General features: G+C 28.4%; 1 protein-coding gene across 1 annotated transcript; it reads right to left on the bottom strand.

The window, feature by feature from the left end:
- Positions 1-19690, bottom strand: LOC117173231. The gene is made up of 5 exons (XM_033361692.1): positions 19628-19690; positions 8681-9344; positions 7691-8146; positions 3974-4237; positions 1-1044 (listed from the first exon to the last, which is right to left on the bottom strand). The coding sequence occupies exons 2-5, from the start codon at positions 9295-9297 to the stop codon at positions 867-869; spliced, it is 1515 nt and encodes a 504-aa protein (XP_033217583.1). The 5' UTR covers positions 9298-9344; positions 19628-19690; the 3' UTR covers positions 1-866.
- Between the last annotated feature and the right edge of the window lie 63 nt (positions 19691-19753).

A 19753-nucleotide genomic window follows, 5' to 3' on the forward strand; every position in this document is an offset into this window, starting at 1 on the left:
TTTTTTTTCAATTTTATTCAATAAGTAATATTTACACAACACGTATCAAAACTACATTTTCCTACAATTTCTTTTACTCCGCTTTCCAAAATTACATAAAATTTAATAGCACCTTCAGATCGACAAAAAAATTATTAATATATCTCACTAACACAGGCAATAACAGCAAAAAGCTCATAAAACACAATTAATATATGTAATATTTATTATGTAATATTGTAATATTGTAATATTGTAATATTGTAATATTGTAATATTTATCCGATTCCTACCTTATCGACATTGTTTGGCAACATCTCACGTCCACAGGAATTAAGTTATCATGTTGAATATTCGGCAGATTGTATAAAAGATACTAAGAAATATTCTTGACTTTCCAAATTTTTTAATTCGAGATCTCAATTCGTGTGGACGTGAATTGTTGTAAAAAATGTCGGTAAAGTAGAAATCAGATAAGCATTACATGGCCTTGCGGCCATTTAATACTTATTCAATTCCTACCTTACCGACATTTTTTTTATTATACCAATTCCAAATGAATTGTGATTTCGAGCTAAATGTTTGAGAAAATAAAGAGACGGCACTAAGGAACGTTTATTTACTAATAAAGTTTTACAGAAACAAAAAAAATGTAAAAAAATTTTTTTGTAGATGTAATTACTTATTAGTACATAAAAGTTTCTTAGTTCCTTTTACATATTACCCAAGCCTTTCAGCTTGATATTTAATTTTGTTTGAAATTGATATAATGAAAAATAAATGTCGGTAAAGTAGAAATCGAATAAATATTACATGGCCTTAAGCAAACATCTTTGGCTCAAATACAAAAACTTATTTCGATCCAAATACATAATTTGGTATAAATATTATAAATAAGTACTAAAATCCATTAACAATCTTCTTTGTATGCTTTCTTCAGATTTCTTTTTTAATTCCTCATGTTTTTCAGGATTAAAATTCAATGCTTTGTCGAAAGCCGCATCAAGTTTTTTATTCATTAGCGTCATCATACCAGGCAATCGACTCGTATAACAGAAAAAGGACCTGAAAAACATCAATTTATTTTATTTTCATTCTTAAGCGTCATCCACAGATGACGTAAAAATTTTGCAGGGGGGGGAGGTGCAAAAACTTACTGTTTTATTGGGGGGGGGGGGGGGGGCTAATTACGAAATACATTTTTATCTTCTAAAAAATAATAAATCCAAATATATAACAACAAAGAAGAAATTTCCGCAGAAATTCAATCTCTTCAGTAAAATTACTGGATTAATTAAATAGATGAATTTTCCAGAAACAAATTATTTGAACAAATTAGTTCAACTCTCATCAAAGCTCCGAATTTTCATCCAAAAAGATTAATTTTCTATATAAAAAACTAATTTCCAATTAAGAAAGATTAATCTTCAACCAGAAAAAAGTTAATTTTTCAGCTAAAAAATTAATTTTGAGTAAAAATTAAATAGTAACATTTTCAGTTTGACAAATTAATTTTTAAAGTAATATTGCAATTTTCAACCATAAAGATGGATTTTCTATGAAAAAAGACAAATTGTCTACAAAATACATGAAATTTCAATTTAAAAAAATACATCTTCAATCAAAAATAAAGCAATTCAATTTGTAGTTGAAAAAATAAATTTTAAAAGACAAAAATATATAAATCTATTTCCAACCAAAAATTACATAAATTTTCAAATGAATGTTGAAATTTCCAAGTAAAAAGATCATTTTTCAAGGAAAAACGGAATAATTATATTTTTAGTTTGAGAACAATAATTTTTATTAAAATGACAAATTTTCAACTCTGAATCTAATTTTAACCTAAAAATATGAATTTTCAAAAGAAAGAATTGAATTTTTATCAATGAAATATAAATTTTCAAACAAACATCGAATAGTAACATTTTTAGTTCAAAAAATTAATTAAAAAAAATAAGATTAGAAGTTTTAACGAAAAAATGGATTTTCTACAATAATAGAAAAATTTTTAAAAAAATACATGAAATTTCCATTAAAGAAGATCTATTTTAACCAAAAATAAAACAATTGAATTTTGTTTAAAAAAATAAATTTTTATTAACAAAAAATTACATAAATTTTCAATTAGATGATGAAATTGTCAAATAAAAGGATAATTCTGGACCAAAAAGTGGAATAGTTATATTTTTAAAGTAAACAAGTTAATTTTAAATGAAAATAACGAATTTTCAAAAAAATAATTTAATTAAAAACCAAAGAAATGGTCTTTGAAGCAAAGAGATAAATTTTCACCAACAAAAAATTACATACATTTTCAATGAAATATAAAAATTTTCAAGTAAAAAGGTAATTTTTAAGCAGCAAATTGAATTGTTATATTTTTCAAAATATTGAATTCTCAAGCCAAAAAGATGAGTTTTCTACAAAATAGTAAATTTTTTAACCCAAAAATATAATTAAAAAAAATAATTTCCAATAAAATTATTTAATTTTATAGCGAAACTGATAAATTTTCAACTTGAAAAATAGATTTTCATACAAAATAATTGAAGTTTCAACCAAGAAAGATAAATTTTCAACTAAAAATGGAATGCTGACATTTTCAGTTAAAAAATTTATTTTTAATAAAAAGGGAAATAATTTGGAACAAAATATTTAAATTACAAAAAAAAGAAATAAATTTTAAACTAAAGATGATAAATTTTGAACCAAAAATTGAAAATTGAAGTTTTCGACCAAAAAGATGAAATTTTAACCACGAAGGTTAGTTTTCCTACCAAAAAAGTCGAATTTAAAACAAAATACATTATTTTTTAACGAAATGTTCAAATTTTCAACTGAAAGAGATAAGTTTTCAATGAAAAATGGAAAAGTTGATGTTTTAACCAATATTTGATTTTTAATTTTTAACCGAAAACAGTAAAATTTAAATGAAAAAGCCAATTTTTAATGAAATAGTTGAATTTTCCGGGAGGGGGGGGGGCAAATTTAGAAAATCTCCTTACGTAACTGTGGTTGAGCCCTTATTTCCCTCCCATCCTTTCTTCCCATTTTTTCATACACTCTGTCAGACCTATTCGTTTATTGTTAATTAATAATAAAATAAAAATTCACAAAAGTCACAAAAGTCCCTTTAAAATGACCTTTGCGAGAACTCTTTGCGACTAATAGTTTAGGAGAAATTAATTTGTTAATTAAGACTAGCGATTTTGTTGTTGATAATTCTGGGCTTTTGTTCAAAATAAATTTTACACACAACAAAGTAACCCACTAGAGTATTTTTTAGAAATAAATTTCTTACAAGTATTTGCCAAATTATAAAAAATTATCCTAATTTGATACGATTCTGCAAAATTTTTAATTAAATTTTTAACACAATATTATTTTGAAACTAATCTTTATCACGTAGAAAAAAATGACCCTACTTCCCCAACTGTTATACGAACACTTTTTTCAGAGTTTTCTAGAAATTTTAAGTATGCGAACAAAATTATTTTTCATCAAATTTGGTAATAATAATATAAGAAACTTTGTTAATTTTGTTATATAAAAAATTTGCCTCTCTTCCACTTAGCCATTTTTGGATTCTGAATTCCAGAAAAAACGTTTTTAAATACTTTTAATCTTATACTTTAAGAAGGAAAATCTAATAAAACTATTTCTTACAACAATGAAACTGGATTAAAGCGCAGAGTTTTCCAATAACACTCTACCCTTAATTAATAAATTAATTTCTCCTAAACTATTAGTTGTAAATTTTTTTTAAGAGTTCATTTTAAAAGGCTTTTTTGCTCTACAAATCGAGTCCTATGTACTTTTTACGTATTTTTTGGCCGGAAACAACTATCCAAGGAAAAGTGATGAAAAATCGTTTCAATTTAAGTGGCCTTCTTTGAGGTAATTTGCCTTAACTAAAGTTCATTTCTCCCTATGTAATTTAATAATATTATCTCTTATTATTTGATTTATATTTTCTAGATCATGTACTTACTTGATAATATTATGCTTAATCCGATCTACGTAAGATAAACTTGAATACAATCTCGGCATGTGTAAATTAAGTATTTCAGATAAATATAAGATAGATATTTCATAAGTGACACCGGGCCAATAATATTGTAAACCGTCCACAACACATCTCATCATATGCTCACATTCAGGTGTAAAATCTCTGAAATTAGGTTTTGCCCAAAGTTCCAAAAAGTCCGTACATCGTTGTTTTATGTCACTCAAGGATCCCCGACAAAGATTTAAACTGTGGAAAATAAGGAAAAGTCGTGAATATAGTCGGAAATTATAAGATGGAAAGAAAAGAAGGCGATGGTCGGAAATGATGAATGGGGAAAAACAGAAGGGGGAAAGAGAAAGGAGAAGGCGAAAATAAGAAGGTGAAAAGAAGGAGATGGTAACACGCAGAAGAAAAAGTTGGGAAAGGAGGATAAGATGGAATGTATACGGAGAAGATAAAACGAAGAGGTAAAATGTCAAAGGAAAAGATGAATAGGGGATGGTGAAAGGAAGACGATGTTATAAAGAAGAAGGAGGTGAAAAGAAAAAAAGTAGGCAGAAGGAAAGGGTGGTGGAAACAAGGACAAGACACAAAGTAAATAGAGAAGATAAAAAAAGTAGAAGGTAGAAATTCGAAGAAGAAGGTGGCAAGAAGAACGGCAAGTTGAAAAAAGGAGGAGGTAGAAAGAAAAAGGTGAAAAGAAGGCGAATGTAGGAAGTATGAGGAGAAAATTAAAAGGAGTATTGTAAAGTAGAATGTCATAGGAGAAAGGGGATTGAAGGATTTAGTGAAGAGTACAAGGGAAAGTTACAAGCAAGGAGGAGATGAAATGAAAAAGAAGGAGGTGGAAAGAGGGATAAGGTGCAAGGTAGAACGAAAAGGTAAAACGAGGACGCAAAGGTGAAAAGTCGAAGAAAAAGTTAAAAAGGAGAAGGTGGAAAAAAGAAGGAAGTGAAACGAAGAAAAAGGTGAAAATAAGTAGAAAGTGGAAAAAGGAGAAAATAAAAAGTAAAAGAAAAAGATACAACAAAGTAGGAGGCGGAAGAAAGATAGAGAAGGTAAAAAGAAGAAGTTGGAGAGGAGGAGAATTTAGAAAATCGGAGGAGAAAATTAAAAAAAAAAAGAATGAGATGGAAGAGAGTCGTTGGAGAAATTGAAAAGATGGTGTGGGTGGAAAGCAGAAGGAGACGAAAAGAAGAATAAGATGGAAATAAGTAGAACGCAGAAAGAATAATATGATAGAAGGTGAAGGTCAAACGAAGAAAGAGGGAGGTTTAGAGAAGAAATGGTTAAAAAAGAAGGAGAAGAAGATAAAAATAAGGAGAGGATAAAAAGGATTGGAAAGTATGAAGGCGAAGGTAAAAAGAAATAGAAGGTGGAAAATAGATAGAAAAGTTGAAAATAAGAAGGAGGTAGAAAAGAAGTTTGATAGGAGAAGAATGTAGAAAGTAGGAGACAATTAAAAGAAGAATCAGAAGGTGGAAAGTCGTAGGAGAAAGTGAAAAGAAGGCTTAGGTGGGAAGTAGAAGGAGGAGTTGAAAAGAATGAGGAGATGACACGAAGAAGAAGGTGGAAAGAAGAATAAGCTGGAAGGTAGAAGGAGAAGATGAAACGAAGAAGGTAAGGGTTAAAAGGATGAGGTGGAAAGAAGGAGAATATAAAAAATAAAAAGTCAAGATATAAAGAAGTAAAAGGTGGAAACTCAAAAGAGATAGTAAGAAGAAAAAGGAGAAGGGTAAAAGAAGATGGAGCATGTGAAAATATGTATGGGAGTTGAAAAGAAGGGGGAAGGGCAAAGAAGAATAAGATTTAAGATAAAAGGAGAAGATAAAATGCAGAAGTAGGTGAAAAGAAAGAGAATATTTTTTATGTAAAAAAAGAAGGTATAAAGAAGTAGAAGGTGGAAAGTCAAAATAGATAGTGAAAAGAAAAAAAGGAGGTTATATAATGATGGATGAGGTGAAAAGAAGAAGAAAAAGTGAGAAGAAGGAAAATGTAGAAAGTAGAACAAGAAAATTAAAAGATAACATAAAAAGAGGAACTAAAATGTGGACAATCTAAGGAGGTGAAAAGAAGCAAGAGCAGTTCGAACGGAGAAATAGATAAAAGGAAGAAGGTGGAAACACTAGAAGGTGAAAATTAGAAGAAGATAAAAAGAAGAATAAAAAGGTTTAAAGTAGAATGGGCAGAAGGAAAGGAGAAGGTGGAACTACGAATTTGAGGAGAAGGTAAAATAAGAAGATAAAGGAGAAAAAAATAAATAGAATGTAGAAGGAAGAAGGAGAAGGTCAAAAGCAGAAGGATAAATTGGAAAGAAGGAATGGATGCAAAAAAGAAGAAAGACCTGGAAAAAAGAATGAGGCGGAAAATAGAAGGGGAAGATAAAAAGAAGACTTAGAAGGTGGCTATTTAAAAAGAAGGCGGAAAGTAAAATGATGAGAAGGAAATGAGAAGGTTAAAAGAGGAAGGCAAAGTTGAAAATAATGAGGAAAAGGTGGAAGGGAGAATGAGAAGTTGGCAAGAAAAAAAAGAGATGAAAAGAGGAAGGTGGAATGAAGGATAAGGTAGAAGGCAGAAGGAGAAGATAGAACGAAGAATTAAAAGAAGGAAAGTCGAAGGAAAAGGTGAACAAGAGAAATAGAGAAAGAAAGAAGGAAAGAAAGTGAAGGGAAGGAAAAAGGAGAGGGAAAAGGTAGAGGGAAAAGGCGAAAAAGAGAATATGGTAATAAGAAGAAAAAGTAAGAAAGAAGACGGAGGTAGAAAGAAGACTGTGGAAAAAGTAGAAGATATGAAGGAAAAGAAGAAGATGAAAATAAGTACAAAGAGGAAATTCAAATAAGAAGGGTACCTTTCCGCATTCTACTTTTTTCCACCTTCTTCTTCTTTGCAACCCATCCTTTTTTTAAATTTCTCATTCTGTTTTTCACCATCTTCTTTCTTTCACCTTCTCCTTATTCTTTACACAAGATAATGGAAAGGGTAAGAAGAAGATAAATAGAGGGAGTAGAAGGTGGACCGTCTGAGGAGAAGGTCAAAAGAAGAAGACAAAGGTGAAGCGAATGAGCAGTAGGTAGAAGGAAGAAGGAGAAGGTGGAAGGAAGACGTAGAAGGTGAAAAAAGAAGAAATTGGAAAGAAGGAATAGATGGAAGAAAGAAAAAGTTGGAAAAACGACAAGGCGAAAAGTATAAGGAGAAGATAAAAAGAAGAATAAGAAGGTGAAAAGTCGAGATATAAGGTGGAAAGTAGAATGGGTAGGAGGAAAGGAGAAGGTGAATATAAGAAGTACAAGGTGAAAAGTAAAAGCAGAAGATAAAAAGAAGAATTAGAAGGTGGAAATTTAAAGGATAAAGTTGAAAGAAGGAGTAGGTGAAAAGTAGAAGAAGACGACAAAAAAGGTGGAAGTGTGAGAAGGTGAAAAGAAGAAGATTGAGGTGGTAAGAATAAGGAGAAGGTCGAAGGAAAAATGAGAAGGAGGAATTGGAAAGAAGAAGTTAGAAAAAAGAAGAAGATAAAAAGAAGAATTAGAGGATGGAAAGTCGAATGAGAAGGCGGAAAGTGGAAAGAGAAGGGGAAAAGGAGGAGGTGGAAAGGAGTATCAGTTGGAAAGTCGAAGAAGGTAGAGAGAGGAAGGAGATGGTGGAAATAAGAATGAGAGAGGGAGATGCGAAAGAGAATAATAAATGAAACTCTATGCCTACTCATCATCAATTCCAAGAAGATATCCCAGTCCCCGCCAAGTATGACAAAAATCCTCCAAATCTTTTTCAGTCACATTATGAACACCAAAATATTTGGGGTACAAAACAAGCAATCCCAAAAAACCAAATTGGGTCGCCACCATTTCTCCCTGATTTAGCCCTTTCGGTCTCACAGGTACTACCTCAGTATTTTGAAAAGCCATATAAGGGCATTGCCCTGGGGCAGGTGCAGGACAAGCTGATTTGAAATCCTGTAAAAGAGTATCCCTTGTTGGACAATATGGATTCTGAATTTTAGCCTCTGCATCTATATCCTCATTTTTCGTTTTTTCCAATCTCCTTCGAACATTTGCATGCATTTTTCTGACTGCCTTAATGTCATTGTAAGCCGCTGTATCCTTCGTCCAAGGATCCTCTGCGTACCAATTTCGAAGACGTATCCCTGTTGAGAGGTATCTGGAAAAAAAATCATAAATTTTCCCTCCTACTTCATTTAGTCACATTTTTTTACTATCTCGTAATTCCCTTTTCTCCCTTGTTAAATTTTTGTTTACACTTTTCCCATAAAAACTTTCTGTATTCCTCTCTATTCCTCCTTATAAATCTTTCTTTAGTTTTTGTTTCCTTTCTCCTAACTCTTTTTTTTATTTCCTCTAGACCTAAAATTTTGATCATCTTTCATCATTCCTAGTATCTGTCCTTCTACACCTTTCTGTTCTTTCTTTATTATTTGTTCCTAAAATTATCTGATTTTTCCTGAATCCTTTTCTTTCCTTCACTGTTTCACATCTTCTTCCCACCATCCTACCTCTTTTATTTTTCTAACATTCTATACTTCTTTACTCCTTATACATTAACTTTTTCTTCCTCTTTTCTACCTTTATTTTCGTCCTTTTGATCCATCTTTTTTCAATTCGTCACTTTTAACCTCCTTTTCCTAACTCATCCACCCTGTCCAATCGAAAAAATAAAACTGATGATAAATCTCACCTTTTGAAAGCCGTATAAGGCGTGCTTGATTTCCCAGTGATAACCAAAGGTTTCAGTCCATCTTCGAATGAAAATAAAACAAAAAGTGACAACAACTGCGCATACGATAACCCAAAAGCATGACGCCTCGCAAATTTTTGCCCTCTTTTAAATTTCTCTAAATCTAACCAATCCGGTCTTTCCTCAAGTGTTCTTCCACAATCTCCATCAAAAGCAGTTCCAACTAACAAATTTATCAAATTATCGGGCAAATCTGGTAACTCCATCTTCATTTTATTGCGTAACCAATCTTTTTGCTCGCTCTTGGGCGAATTCAGAAAATTTTCTGGAAATTTTCCTCCAGTTAACAATTCCGTTAACCTGGCATCTAAATCTTTTCCCTTAATGTCGGAAGCTTTCAAATTAAGATTAATTTCTTCGAGATTCGATGATTCATTACTTCCTATACTTTCCTTAATTTTCTCTCCTTCCTCTATTTTAGCGTATAATATTACGGAAACTTCAGAAAAATCACTTGCGTTATCACTGTATTTCATTAATTCATCTTTTTTAAATTTTTCGGTTTGTGTTTTAGAGTTTAGGATTTCGATAATATGAGGAGACGTTTGTTCTTTCATGTTTTCAGGATCTTAGAGATTTTTTATAGTTACGTAGACGTCTTTAACTGAAAGAGGAGAGTATAAGAAATATAAATAATAAGAGGCGATATGTTAAAAAAGAATGAAGAATTGAAAAATTCAATTATGATTGAATGCAAAAAAGGGAGATATTGATCTCTAAAAAAAATGACACAAAAATATTGATATTTAATTAAGAAAAAAATTTCAAAATAAGGAGATGGGCCAAGTGTGATAGAAATGAAAGGAATAAAAATGAAAAAAAGAAGAGATAGAGTAAGGTGAAAGATAAAAGAATTTAAATTAAGAATTCAAATAAATGGGAGGTACGGGGTATGAAGTCTAAAAAGAAGAATTAAAAGTTGTAAAAGAGGTAGAAGAAGGAAAATGGGCAGAAGGGAAGCAGAATTTAAAAGGAAAGAAATAAAGGAAGTAAGTTTGGAATATAAGATAAAAAGGAAAATATATTTTACGGACACAAAAGAGAGAAGGAAAAAACAGAGTAAAGAGAATAAAATAAAAATTAAGGAAGAATATAGGATTAATCAATAAAATAATGAGCAATAAAATGATGAATTAATGGAAAGGAAAATTTAGAGAAATTTAAGTGTTTGAAAGAGGAGGAAGAGGAAAGTCAGTAGGAGAAAAAGGAATGATAAAATAAGAAAAAAATCATGGATGAAAAGATAACAGTAAGGGAAAAGGTAAAAAGGGGAAGATAAAAAGGGGATATTGATCTTTAAGGAAAATTAAACAAAAATATTACTTCTTAATAAAGAATAAAAAGTTATAAAGAAAAAAGAAGAGGCAATGGGAGTAGTAATAAAAATATATAATGGAAGAAAAGTGAATGATTAAAGAAGTAGATAAATTGAAAATTAAGGTAAAAGGTGATAGGGCAACTAAAAAGTCAAGAATGAAAAAAGAAGAAATGGAAATGGTGAGAAGCAAGGGGAATCGGGTATAAGTTTCAAAGAGAATAATACAAAGTTGTAAAATAGGCAGGAGACGGAAAATTAAAGAGAGAATATAGATTTGTAACAAAGGAAATAAAGGAAGAAGGTTTGAATGATAAAAGAATGAAAGAAGCAAGAAAGATGTTATAAGAAAGGATACAAAATAAAATGGGCTGACATGAAAGGAAAATAGAATCCAGAAAGTAAGAAGAAAAAATCGAGACATGTAGAATGATAGATAAAAAGAAAACTAGAAAGAAGAAAGAGGACACTCGAATTTGAGGGAAAAGGATGAATAGGAAAGTTAGTAACAGTGAAATAAGTGCTAAAGGAGAAAAAAAATTATGGATGAAAGGATAATGAAGAAGAAAAAGGAAAGAAGACTATATGAGGACAAGATTTTGGAAAAGAAAATGGATAATAAAGGTACAATATATTACCTAAAAGAGGAAGTTATAGATTTTGAGGAAGGAGTAATAAAAAATGGAGATATTCTTCTCTAAGGGAAATTAAACAAAAAACTAAAATATTGATATTTAATGTAAAAAAGAATTTCAAGGTAAGGAGGAGAACCTAAAGAAATAGGAAAGAAAAAGAATAACGAAATAAAAGGCATAGTGGAGAAAAGTGGAAGATTAAAGAAGAAGTAGAGAAATTGGAAATTAGGATAAAAGGTGATAGATGACCGAAATGATTCCAGGATATAAATAAAAAAGGTAAGTGAGAAAGGATGTTCAAATAAGGAAGAAAAAACATATTTAGTGATTAAATACGAAAAAAATGAAGATATAGTATTCTAATGAAAATAAAACAAAAATATTGATATTTAATGAATTAAGGAACTTTATAATAAGAAGGTGGGCCAAGGCAAGTAGAAATGAAATGGTATAATAAAAGAAAAGTGAAGGATTAAAGAAAAATTAGATAAATCAAAAGTGCAGATAAAAGGTTATAAGGGACCTAAAAGTGTCAAAAATGGAAAAAGAGGACATGAAAACAGTAAAACGTAGGAGGAACATGGGTGTAAGGTCTAATAGGAATAATATCAAAGTTCTTAAACAGGAGAATGAAACAGATAGAATAGAAAAAGGATTAGCATGAAAGGAAATAAAGATAGTAAGTCTGAATGAATCAAAAATAAAAACAACCGAAAATTTAAAGTGGTAGGAAAAGGAAGAAAAAAGTCTGTAGAAAATAAAGACCTCTATATAAGAGAAGAAAAAGTGGCGTATAAAAGAGTAAAGGCAAAAAACAGGGGAAGGGGATGAAAAGTACAAAATGTATAAGTTAGATAGATAAAAGATGAAAAAAGACTAAATAATAAACAAAAAAAGTTAAGGGAGGAAGAAAGTTTAAATAGGGACAGTAAGGAGGAGAGCCAAGGGACGTACTAATGAAATAGTATAAGAGAAAGGCTTCCTTAAAGGAGGAGAATAAGCGAAGATGAAAGATTAATAGATAAGGAAAAAGGGGAAGAAATGTAGAGAATGAATAAGTTAGAAAGAAAAAAGAGGGGAAAAGATTGTAAATAACAGACAAATATAAAATTTAACACAGGAAGAAAGTTTAAATGCGGACAGTGAAAGAAGGTAAAAAGAATATAGTTAAGGATTATATTTTTAAAAATTGAAATATTGTTTTCTATGAAAAATGGAACAAAAATATTGATCCCTAATAAAGAATGTTAAAGTAAAGAGGACCAAGCGAAGTAGTGGGAAATGTTAAAAGGGTAGAAAATTGAAAGATTAAAGAATAAGTAGATAGATTGGAAATTAAGATAAAAAGTTATAAAGCAACATAGGAGTCAAAAATGAGAAAAGAGAAAATAGTAAAAATTAGGAGGAAAAGTGGTACAAGTTCCAATAGTAATAATGTCAAAGTTTTAAAAGAGGTAGGTGAAGGAAGATGGATATAAGAGAAAAAGGGTTTGTATGGAAGGAAATAAAGGAAGTAAATATGAATGGAACATGAACGAAAACAACAGGAAATTTTAAGTGGTCGAAAAAGAAAGAGTATAAAGTTAGCAGAAGAGAAAGGAGTTCTTAAAGGAGGAGAGAAGGTAGAGGATGAAAGAGCAATTGAAAAGGAAAAGGGATAAGAAAAAGAAAAGTAGAAAATGTATAAGTTAGCGTGATAAAAGAGGGTGTTATAATGTAAATAATAGACAAATGAAAATGTTAGGAGAGAAAGGAAATTTAAATGAGAACACTACACTAAGGTGGAAAGAACATATTTAAAGATTAAAATCAAAGACAAACCAGAGATATTATTCTATATGGAAAATGAAACAAAAGTATTGATCGCTAATAAAGAAGTTTAAATTAAAAAGGAGGGCCAAGGGAAGTAGTAATGAAAAGGTATAAGGGAACAAAAGTGAATGATTAAAGAAGTAGATAAATTGGGAATTGAGATAAAAGATTATAAAGGACCTTAAAGTGTCAAAAATGGAAAAAGAGGAAACGGAAACAGTAAAAAGTTGGAGGAAAGGGAGTATAAGGTCCAATAGGAACAATGTCAAAATTGAGGAGGAAAGTCAATAAAAGAGAAAGAGCTCCTTAAAGGAGGAGAAAAGTTGGTGGATGAAAGGAAACTCAAGAATGTGGAGAAGTAGAAAATGTATAAGTAAAAGTTATAAAATAAAGGAAAAGAAATATGAAAATTAGAAAAATATGAAATGTAAGAGAGGAAAGTAGTTTAAATAGAGAGAGGAAGTTATAAGATAATTTGAATAGAAAAAGTATAAAATTATTCTGCAACAAAGAGATTATAAAAAAAATTGGTTGTAAGGGTCCTTAGTTTGTTATTGATGATATGATGGATTGCTGCATTAAGTAAAATAGTAATTACAAAATAATTAAATTCAAATTCAAAAAAGGAAAAATAAATCAGTAATCTTCGAATTCAATCACGTAATTTGTGATTTGCACAGAGATTTTCTTGAAGCATAACTTAAAGCATACAAGTATTAATTTTTTTTGTTGGTTTGCATAATAGCAGACTTGGCATTAGTATTCGTGAACAAAAATAATTTAATTTTTTTCGAGGTTACTCAAAGTATTGTAAAGGAACATAAAACAACTTCTTGGTATTAAGTGTGAATATTTATAAAGTAATGCCTAATAAGTTATACATTTACGAGTCAATGAAGGTTGTAGCGGAGACTGGGGTAAAATGAGCATACGAGGTCAACAGTGACACTAAATTTTTTTCCCTCAAAAAATGTGACTTTTCTCGCTGTTATTTTCAGAAATAACAGGAATAAGAATATTTAGTTTCTCGAAAAATAAACAAAACCCCCGAATTTGTTCGAATACACAAAAAATAAATGTACTTTTTTTTTGAAAAAAAATTTTATTTAGAGGTTCCGCAAGCCCCAAGAAGTTTAACACATTAGGAAAAAAGACGTATTGCAAATTCATTCAGAATCGCCAATATTAGATAATGCGAGATGAAACTCTACTGATAATATCTACCTACTGATAATCCTTCTACTGATAATTATATGTTTACATACATTGTTTGAACAATTTGTTATTGTTTTGAACAATATTCTTTTAGATTTGAGTTATAAAGTCGCCGTTTTTTCTTGAATTTTTAAAACTTATTTTCAATTCTTAAGTTCGATTGAGTCAACAATCAATAAAAATTTTTGTATAATAATTGTTTGAACAATTTATTATTTGTAATGATATTCTCTTAAAATAATCCTAAAAAGTTGCAGTTTTTTCTAAAATTCTTTTTTTTGTCCACTGTTCACTCATACCGAGGAAACAATCAACCAGATTTAATAAAAATGATTTTTTAAATAAATTGTTATTGTTTATAACTATCTTCTTCTATATTAATGATAGATAGTAGCGGTTTTTTCAGAATTTTTGAATTTGTTTTTAAACTTTTAGTGAGATCGAGGCAATAATCATTTAAATTTAACAAAGATAATTTTTGTAATGAATTATTATTATTTATAATAATATTCTCTTAGAATAATGCTGGAAAGCTGCACTTTTTTTCTCAAATTTTCCCATTTTTTCCACTATTCAATTAGAGTGAGATAACAATTAATTCAAGTTGAGAAAATAATTGTTTTAATAATTTATTATTATTTTTATTAATATTCTCTTTATATAATGCTGGATAGTTGCGGCTTTTTCTCAAATTTAAAATTTTTTGTCCACTTTTCACTTATATTGTGGCACTAATTAATGCAATTTATCAAAAATAATTGTTTAAATAAAATGTTTTTGTTTATAACTGTTTTCTCCTAAAGTGATAATAGCTTTAGTTTCTTAGTTGCAAAACAAATGAAATAAATTAATCATATTAATTGTGAATTTTCGAAAAATTTAAAAAAAGATTGCAAATTTTTAGCATTCTTACTGAAAAGTTGAAAATAAGTTTAAAACATCGTAAAAAGCGAATTTTTAACTCTATTCGAAGCGTACATAATAAAAAACAATAATAAATTGTTTAAAAATTTGTGCAAACATCTAAGTACCAGTAACATTACATTCAGTTTAAAAAAATATATTTTCAACAAAAACAACAAAATAATTTTTCACCCAAATAATTAAATTTTTAACGAAAAAAAAATGTTGAACCCAATAGTTCAATTTTGAACCAAAACGATACATTTTTAGCCATAAATATTTATTTTCTAACCAAAAAAAACATAGTTACAACAAAATACATGAATTTTCAAATAAAAAAGATCAATTTTTAACTAAAAATGGTATAGTTATATTTTCAGTTTACAAAATTTAATTAAAAAAATAAATTGATATCCAAGAAAATTAGGAACAAAATTTTAACCAATTAGTTTAAGTTTTGAAACAGAGAAATAAATTGTTAACCAAAAAGAATAATGTTCTACGGAAAAAGTGAAAATTTAACTATTTAGTTGAAAATTATTTCTTGTTATTGTTGAAAATGAATTTTTTATCCTAAAAACTGAAAGATTCTAGAAGAAAATTTTACTATTTTGTTGAAAATACGTTTTTCTTTAAATAAATTTTGTTTACTGAGAATTTAACTAAGCCAGAAAAATATTTCGGCATCATAGTTGAAAATTTTTCATTTTGGTTGAGGAACCTACTATTTTGTTAATAGTTAAACGCTTTTCTTACAAATTAATTTTTTGGTTGAAGATTCATAATCTTAATTGATTATGTAACTAGTTGGTTAAAAATTGGTTTTTTTTTGTTAGAAATAATTGTTTAAATTAAAAATGAAACTACTCAATTGAAAAAATTTAATTATTTTTTTGAAAATTTCGTTCTTTTTGTTTATTAAAGATGAATTTCGTTAACTGAAAACTTAACTAATCCAGTTAAATATTCTAACATTGAAATTAAAAATTCATATTTTTGGTATTAAAAAATTAGTGAAAAATTGTGCTCTTTTCAAAAATTCGTTTTTTTTTATGTTGAGAATGAATTTGTTAAACTGAAAATTAAATTATCATTCTAGTAAATAATTTCACTATTTTGTTGAAAATTTGTTTTTCTTCGATAAAAATTAATTTTTTTAACTAAGAATTCAACTAATCTAGTTGAATATTCCATTATTTTATTAGAAAATTTATCTCTTTGATTGCAAATTAATTTTTTAACTGAAAATTTATCTAATAAATTTGTAGTTTGAAATTGATATTTTTAGTTGAAGATTCATATATTTAGTTGAAACCTTGTATTTTTTTGTTGATAATTTAGCTATTTCGGTTACTAATTTATCATTTTAGTTTAAAAATTATTTTTCGTTGTTGATAAAAATTACTTTGTTAACTGAAAATTGAACTAATCCAGTTGAATATTCCATCACTTTAGTCGAAAATCCATATCTTTGGTTTTAAATTATTATTTTTAACTGAAAATTTATCTAACCAATTTTTAATTAAAAATTCATCGCTTTCGTTGAAAATTTAACTATATGTTTGAAAATTCGTTTTAAAAAAATTGATAATGAATTTCTTGAACTGAAAATTGAACTGTTCTAGTGGAAATTTTCACTATTTTGTTGAAAGTTGGTTTTTTTGTTCAAAATTAATTTCGTGAACTGACAAATTAACGAATACAATTGAATATTTCACCATTCAAGTTTAAAATTCGTCCTTTTGGTCGAAGTAATTTTTATAACAGAAAATTTCACGGTTCCATTTTTGAATAAGAATTCATCTTTTTTTTTTAAAGCAATAAAAATTAATTTCTTTACTCCACTGTATCGTTTACTGAATTTATATGTTTTTTAAAATTTACCTTCTAATTTTTTCTTAATGTTCAAATTTAATAAGTAATTTAAAATGTTCTAATAAATATACAATTTTGTAAATTTTACATTTAAGAGTTTTTATGCGAAACAATACTGGGTCAGTTTTAAAAATTGAGATTTCCTCATCCTCAAAACGCCAAATACTTCAAAATTAAACTGCACTTGTATTTTGAATTGCCGCTTGAATGCTTCGCGCTACAGGCGTCGCGAATAAGCACGATGCCGAGCTCACGTCGAGCAGCAGTCGAGCTCCGATACCATTAGCCAATTAGAGCCGAAGGGACTGACCGGATTAGTTTGTGCGATCGAATGAGTTTGTATTTGACCTTAAAAACAACGCTATCTGAAACGCGAATATTTATCTCAAAGCAGTATTTAAAAGTCATTTGGAGCAATGTTAATGAAAAAGAGCAGTGAATATCAATTCATTTTAATCAAAAATGTTATACAGCGGTTTAGAAATTAATTGTTTACCAGAAGATTTTTTGTTATGATTGAATTGAAATTCAAATTTCTTTTGAATTAGTGGCGCTGTCGTAGCTACCAATAGCCTCTACGAATTGAGAAAGAAAAACAAGAAGAAGAAAAAGTGTTGGATAAACAGAGATAGAGAGAGTATGATCGTTTCGAAACGAAAAGTAAGAACTGTCATCGGAACATAATCGGCTCGTTACTCTTTAGCTCACATGGTAGAAAGATAGGTTCGATCAACTCCCGACATAGGAGCACCACTGTAGTGTTTTATAATGTCAAGCTATTAAGTGTTGACATGAGAAAAGTAAAAACTGTGTTTTTCTTGGACAGTTAATTTAAAATTCATAACAATCAGTAATTTTCTCTTTAATAACTTCTTTGTACGTCTGGTTATGCACCTGCGTCGCATGCATTACTTGCAACTACGCAGAAGTGCGTGCTTCCCCACTAAAAGAGTTGACCAGCGGTTTTTTGGCTAAAATTATCATGGAAACACATTTTATTTAATTTGAAACAACTACGTATTAGAAAAACAATTTTTTTAATATTTCTCGTCCCTGACTGTTTACGTTCGGGGTTGGACTATGTCCGTTTCAGTTAGGTTAGGTCAGGCCCAAAAGCAGCCCCAAAACCACGACTATTTCTAAGTTTGACTATTTTTAAATTAGGTTCATGAAACCATTTGTTAAAAATCAATCATTTTTAAATTATGCATCAAGCTTTCTAAAATCTAAAAAAAAAGTAACAACTTCAAAATCGATTGCCCATGTAAGATAGAAAATGTAAATGAATGAATTGAAGATTATTATAAATAATCTTTTGCAATTGTTTAAATTTTAATATTTTTCAACTTTTTTCCCGTGAAAAATAAAAAATTGAAGGGCAGTCAAAAAATCTTAGGGGGGGGGGGGGGTCTATGGCCGGTTCCGCCAAAATATAGATTCGAGGCTGTTAGGAATTCAAGCACTTGATTGAAACTTCGTTCGTTTTGGTTAAAAATTCAACTTTACTGTTTGAAAAATTAAATATTTGGTTAAAATTTCGTTTTTGCTTTGATAAAAATTGAACTAATCCAGTGGAAAATTTCACTATTTTGTTAAAATTTTCTTTTTCTTTTAAATTAATTTCACGAAATTAAAATTTTGCTAATGCAAAACTTATGTGTTGTGTTGAGAATTCGTCGTTTCAGTTGAAAATTCATTTTTTAACTTCTTGCCTCACGATTTGGAAAATATAAATAAGTATGCATTTGATATTAACATATTTATTAAAAATTCTTTTTTTCTCTCTTAAAGACATGATTTTTACTCATCTGGAAAACCTGGAAATATCTGGGAATTTCTTAGTCAGATAATTTTTTCGAGTTTAAGCATTTTTAAAAATTGTAATGTAAAATTAAATAACGATGTTTTTTATTTTTCAAATTATCCTTATTACTGGATTCAACTATTTTTCAAAAGTTATTTTTTTCTCGAAAAATAATTTTGTTAAATGAAAATTAGAAAACTATTCTTTGAGTCAGAAATTCGACTTGAAAATTAGTAAGTTTTGGCTAAATTAAACTTTTTTTGATTTAAAATTAAATTTTTTGTTCCATTTAATAGCAAGTGGTACAAAAAAAGTTTTCGGTAAAAGATCAATTATTTAGCTTGATAGTAAAACTCTTGTTACCAATTCATTTTTTCAGCAGGAGATTCATCATCAATTTATGTTAAAGAGAAAAAATATTGTTATTAAAATTTTGGTCTGTTTGTTAAAAGTTGTTGATTTTAATTTAAAATTTATTTAAAATTGAATTATTCTAGTGGAAATATTCTCTTTGGCTGAAAAAACATTTTTTTAAACTTAAAATTAAACTATTTTCTTGAAAATTCGATTTTAAAAATAAATTTTGTTAACTAAAAATTTAACTAATTCAATTTAATACCTATTATCTAGGTTGAAAATGCATCTTTCTGGTTTAAAATTAATATTTTAAACTGAAAATTTACCTAATTATTTTTTAATTAAAATGTTTGTTTATTTAAAAATTCATATATTTGGTTGAAAGCTTGTCTTCTTTGGCAGAAAATTGATCTTCTTTGTTGAAAATTCATCTTTCTGGTTAAGGAATCAATATTTCATCGAAATTTTGTTTATAAATTCAAACAAACTTTATTCAAAATTAATATCTTCTCAGATTGAAATATAAACCATTACATTTTTTGTAAAAATTCCATAAGTTTTATTTGAAAAATTAAATTATTTGTTAAAGATTACATTTTATGTTAAAATTTTTATTTAATATATCTGACACGTTTTAAACATCTGTTGAATTTTCTCAAGAATTAAAAAAAATTATATTTATACAACTTCAAAAGCCAATAAATAAATAAAGATGAAAAATAAAAAGTTATTTGAAATTGTTATTTTGAATTAAAAATTATTTTTCCTTTCAATCAATCTGTACAACCTGTTAAATCATTTTAAATACTATTCAGAATTTCCTATTTTCTTTTAAGCATAAAAATCGCGAATTTTCGTTTTCGGGCACAAAAAACGAGGACATCTGGTCACCTTCAATAACACAAACAATTTTTTTTAATTCGACACCTCACTGAAAAATAGAAAAATAAAAGTATTTAGAAATAAATTACTTTGCAACGATGCTTTAATGATCAGCAACCGACGGAATCAACTAAAGTACTGAAACTCATTCAGGAGTTGAGCTCAACAAAAGACACTTTGATAATAGCCTTCTGTGGCATGAGTAAAGAAGAAGG

This window comes from Belonocnema kinseyi, chromosome 5 (assembly GCF_010883055.1).
Source record: "Belonocnema kinseyi isolate 2016_QV_RU_SX_M_011 chromosome 5, B_treatae_v1, whole genome shotgun sequence".
NCBI lineage: Eukaryota > Metazoa > Arthropoda > Insecta > Hymenoptera > Cynipidae > Belonocnema > Belonocnema kinseyi.

Coding starts and splice junctions, on each gene's coding strand:
- LOC117173231 (XM_033361692.1), bottom strand. CDS start 9,297: ATGAAAGAACAAACGTCTCCTCATATTATCGAAATCCTAAACTCTAAA. Junction 8,147..8,680: donor CCTTATACGGCTTTCAAAAG/GTGAGATTTATC, acceptor TTTTTTTTCCAG/ATACCTCTCAACAGGGATAC. Junction 4,238..7,690: donor CTTCTTGGAATTGATGATGA/GTAGGCATAGAG, acceptor TATTTTCCACAG/TTTAAATCTTTGTCGGGGAT.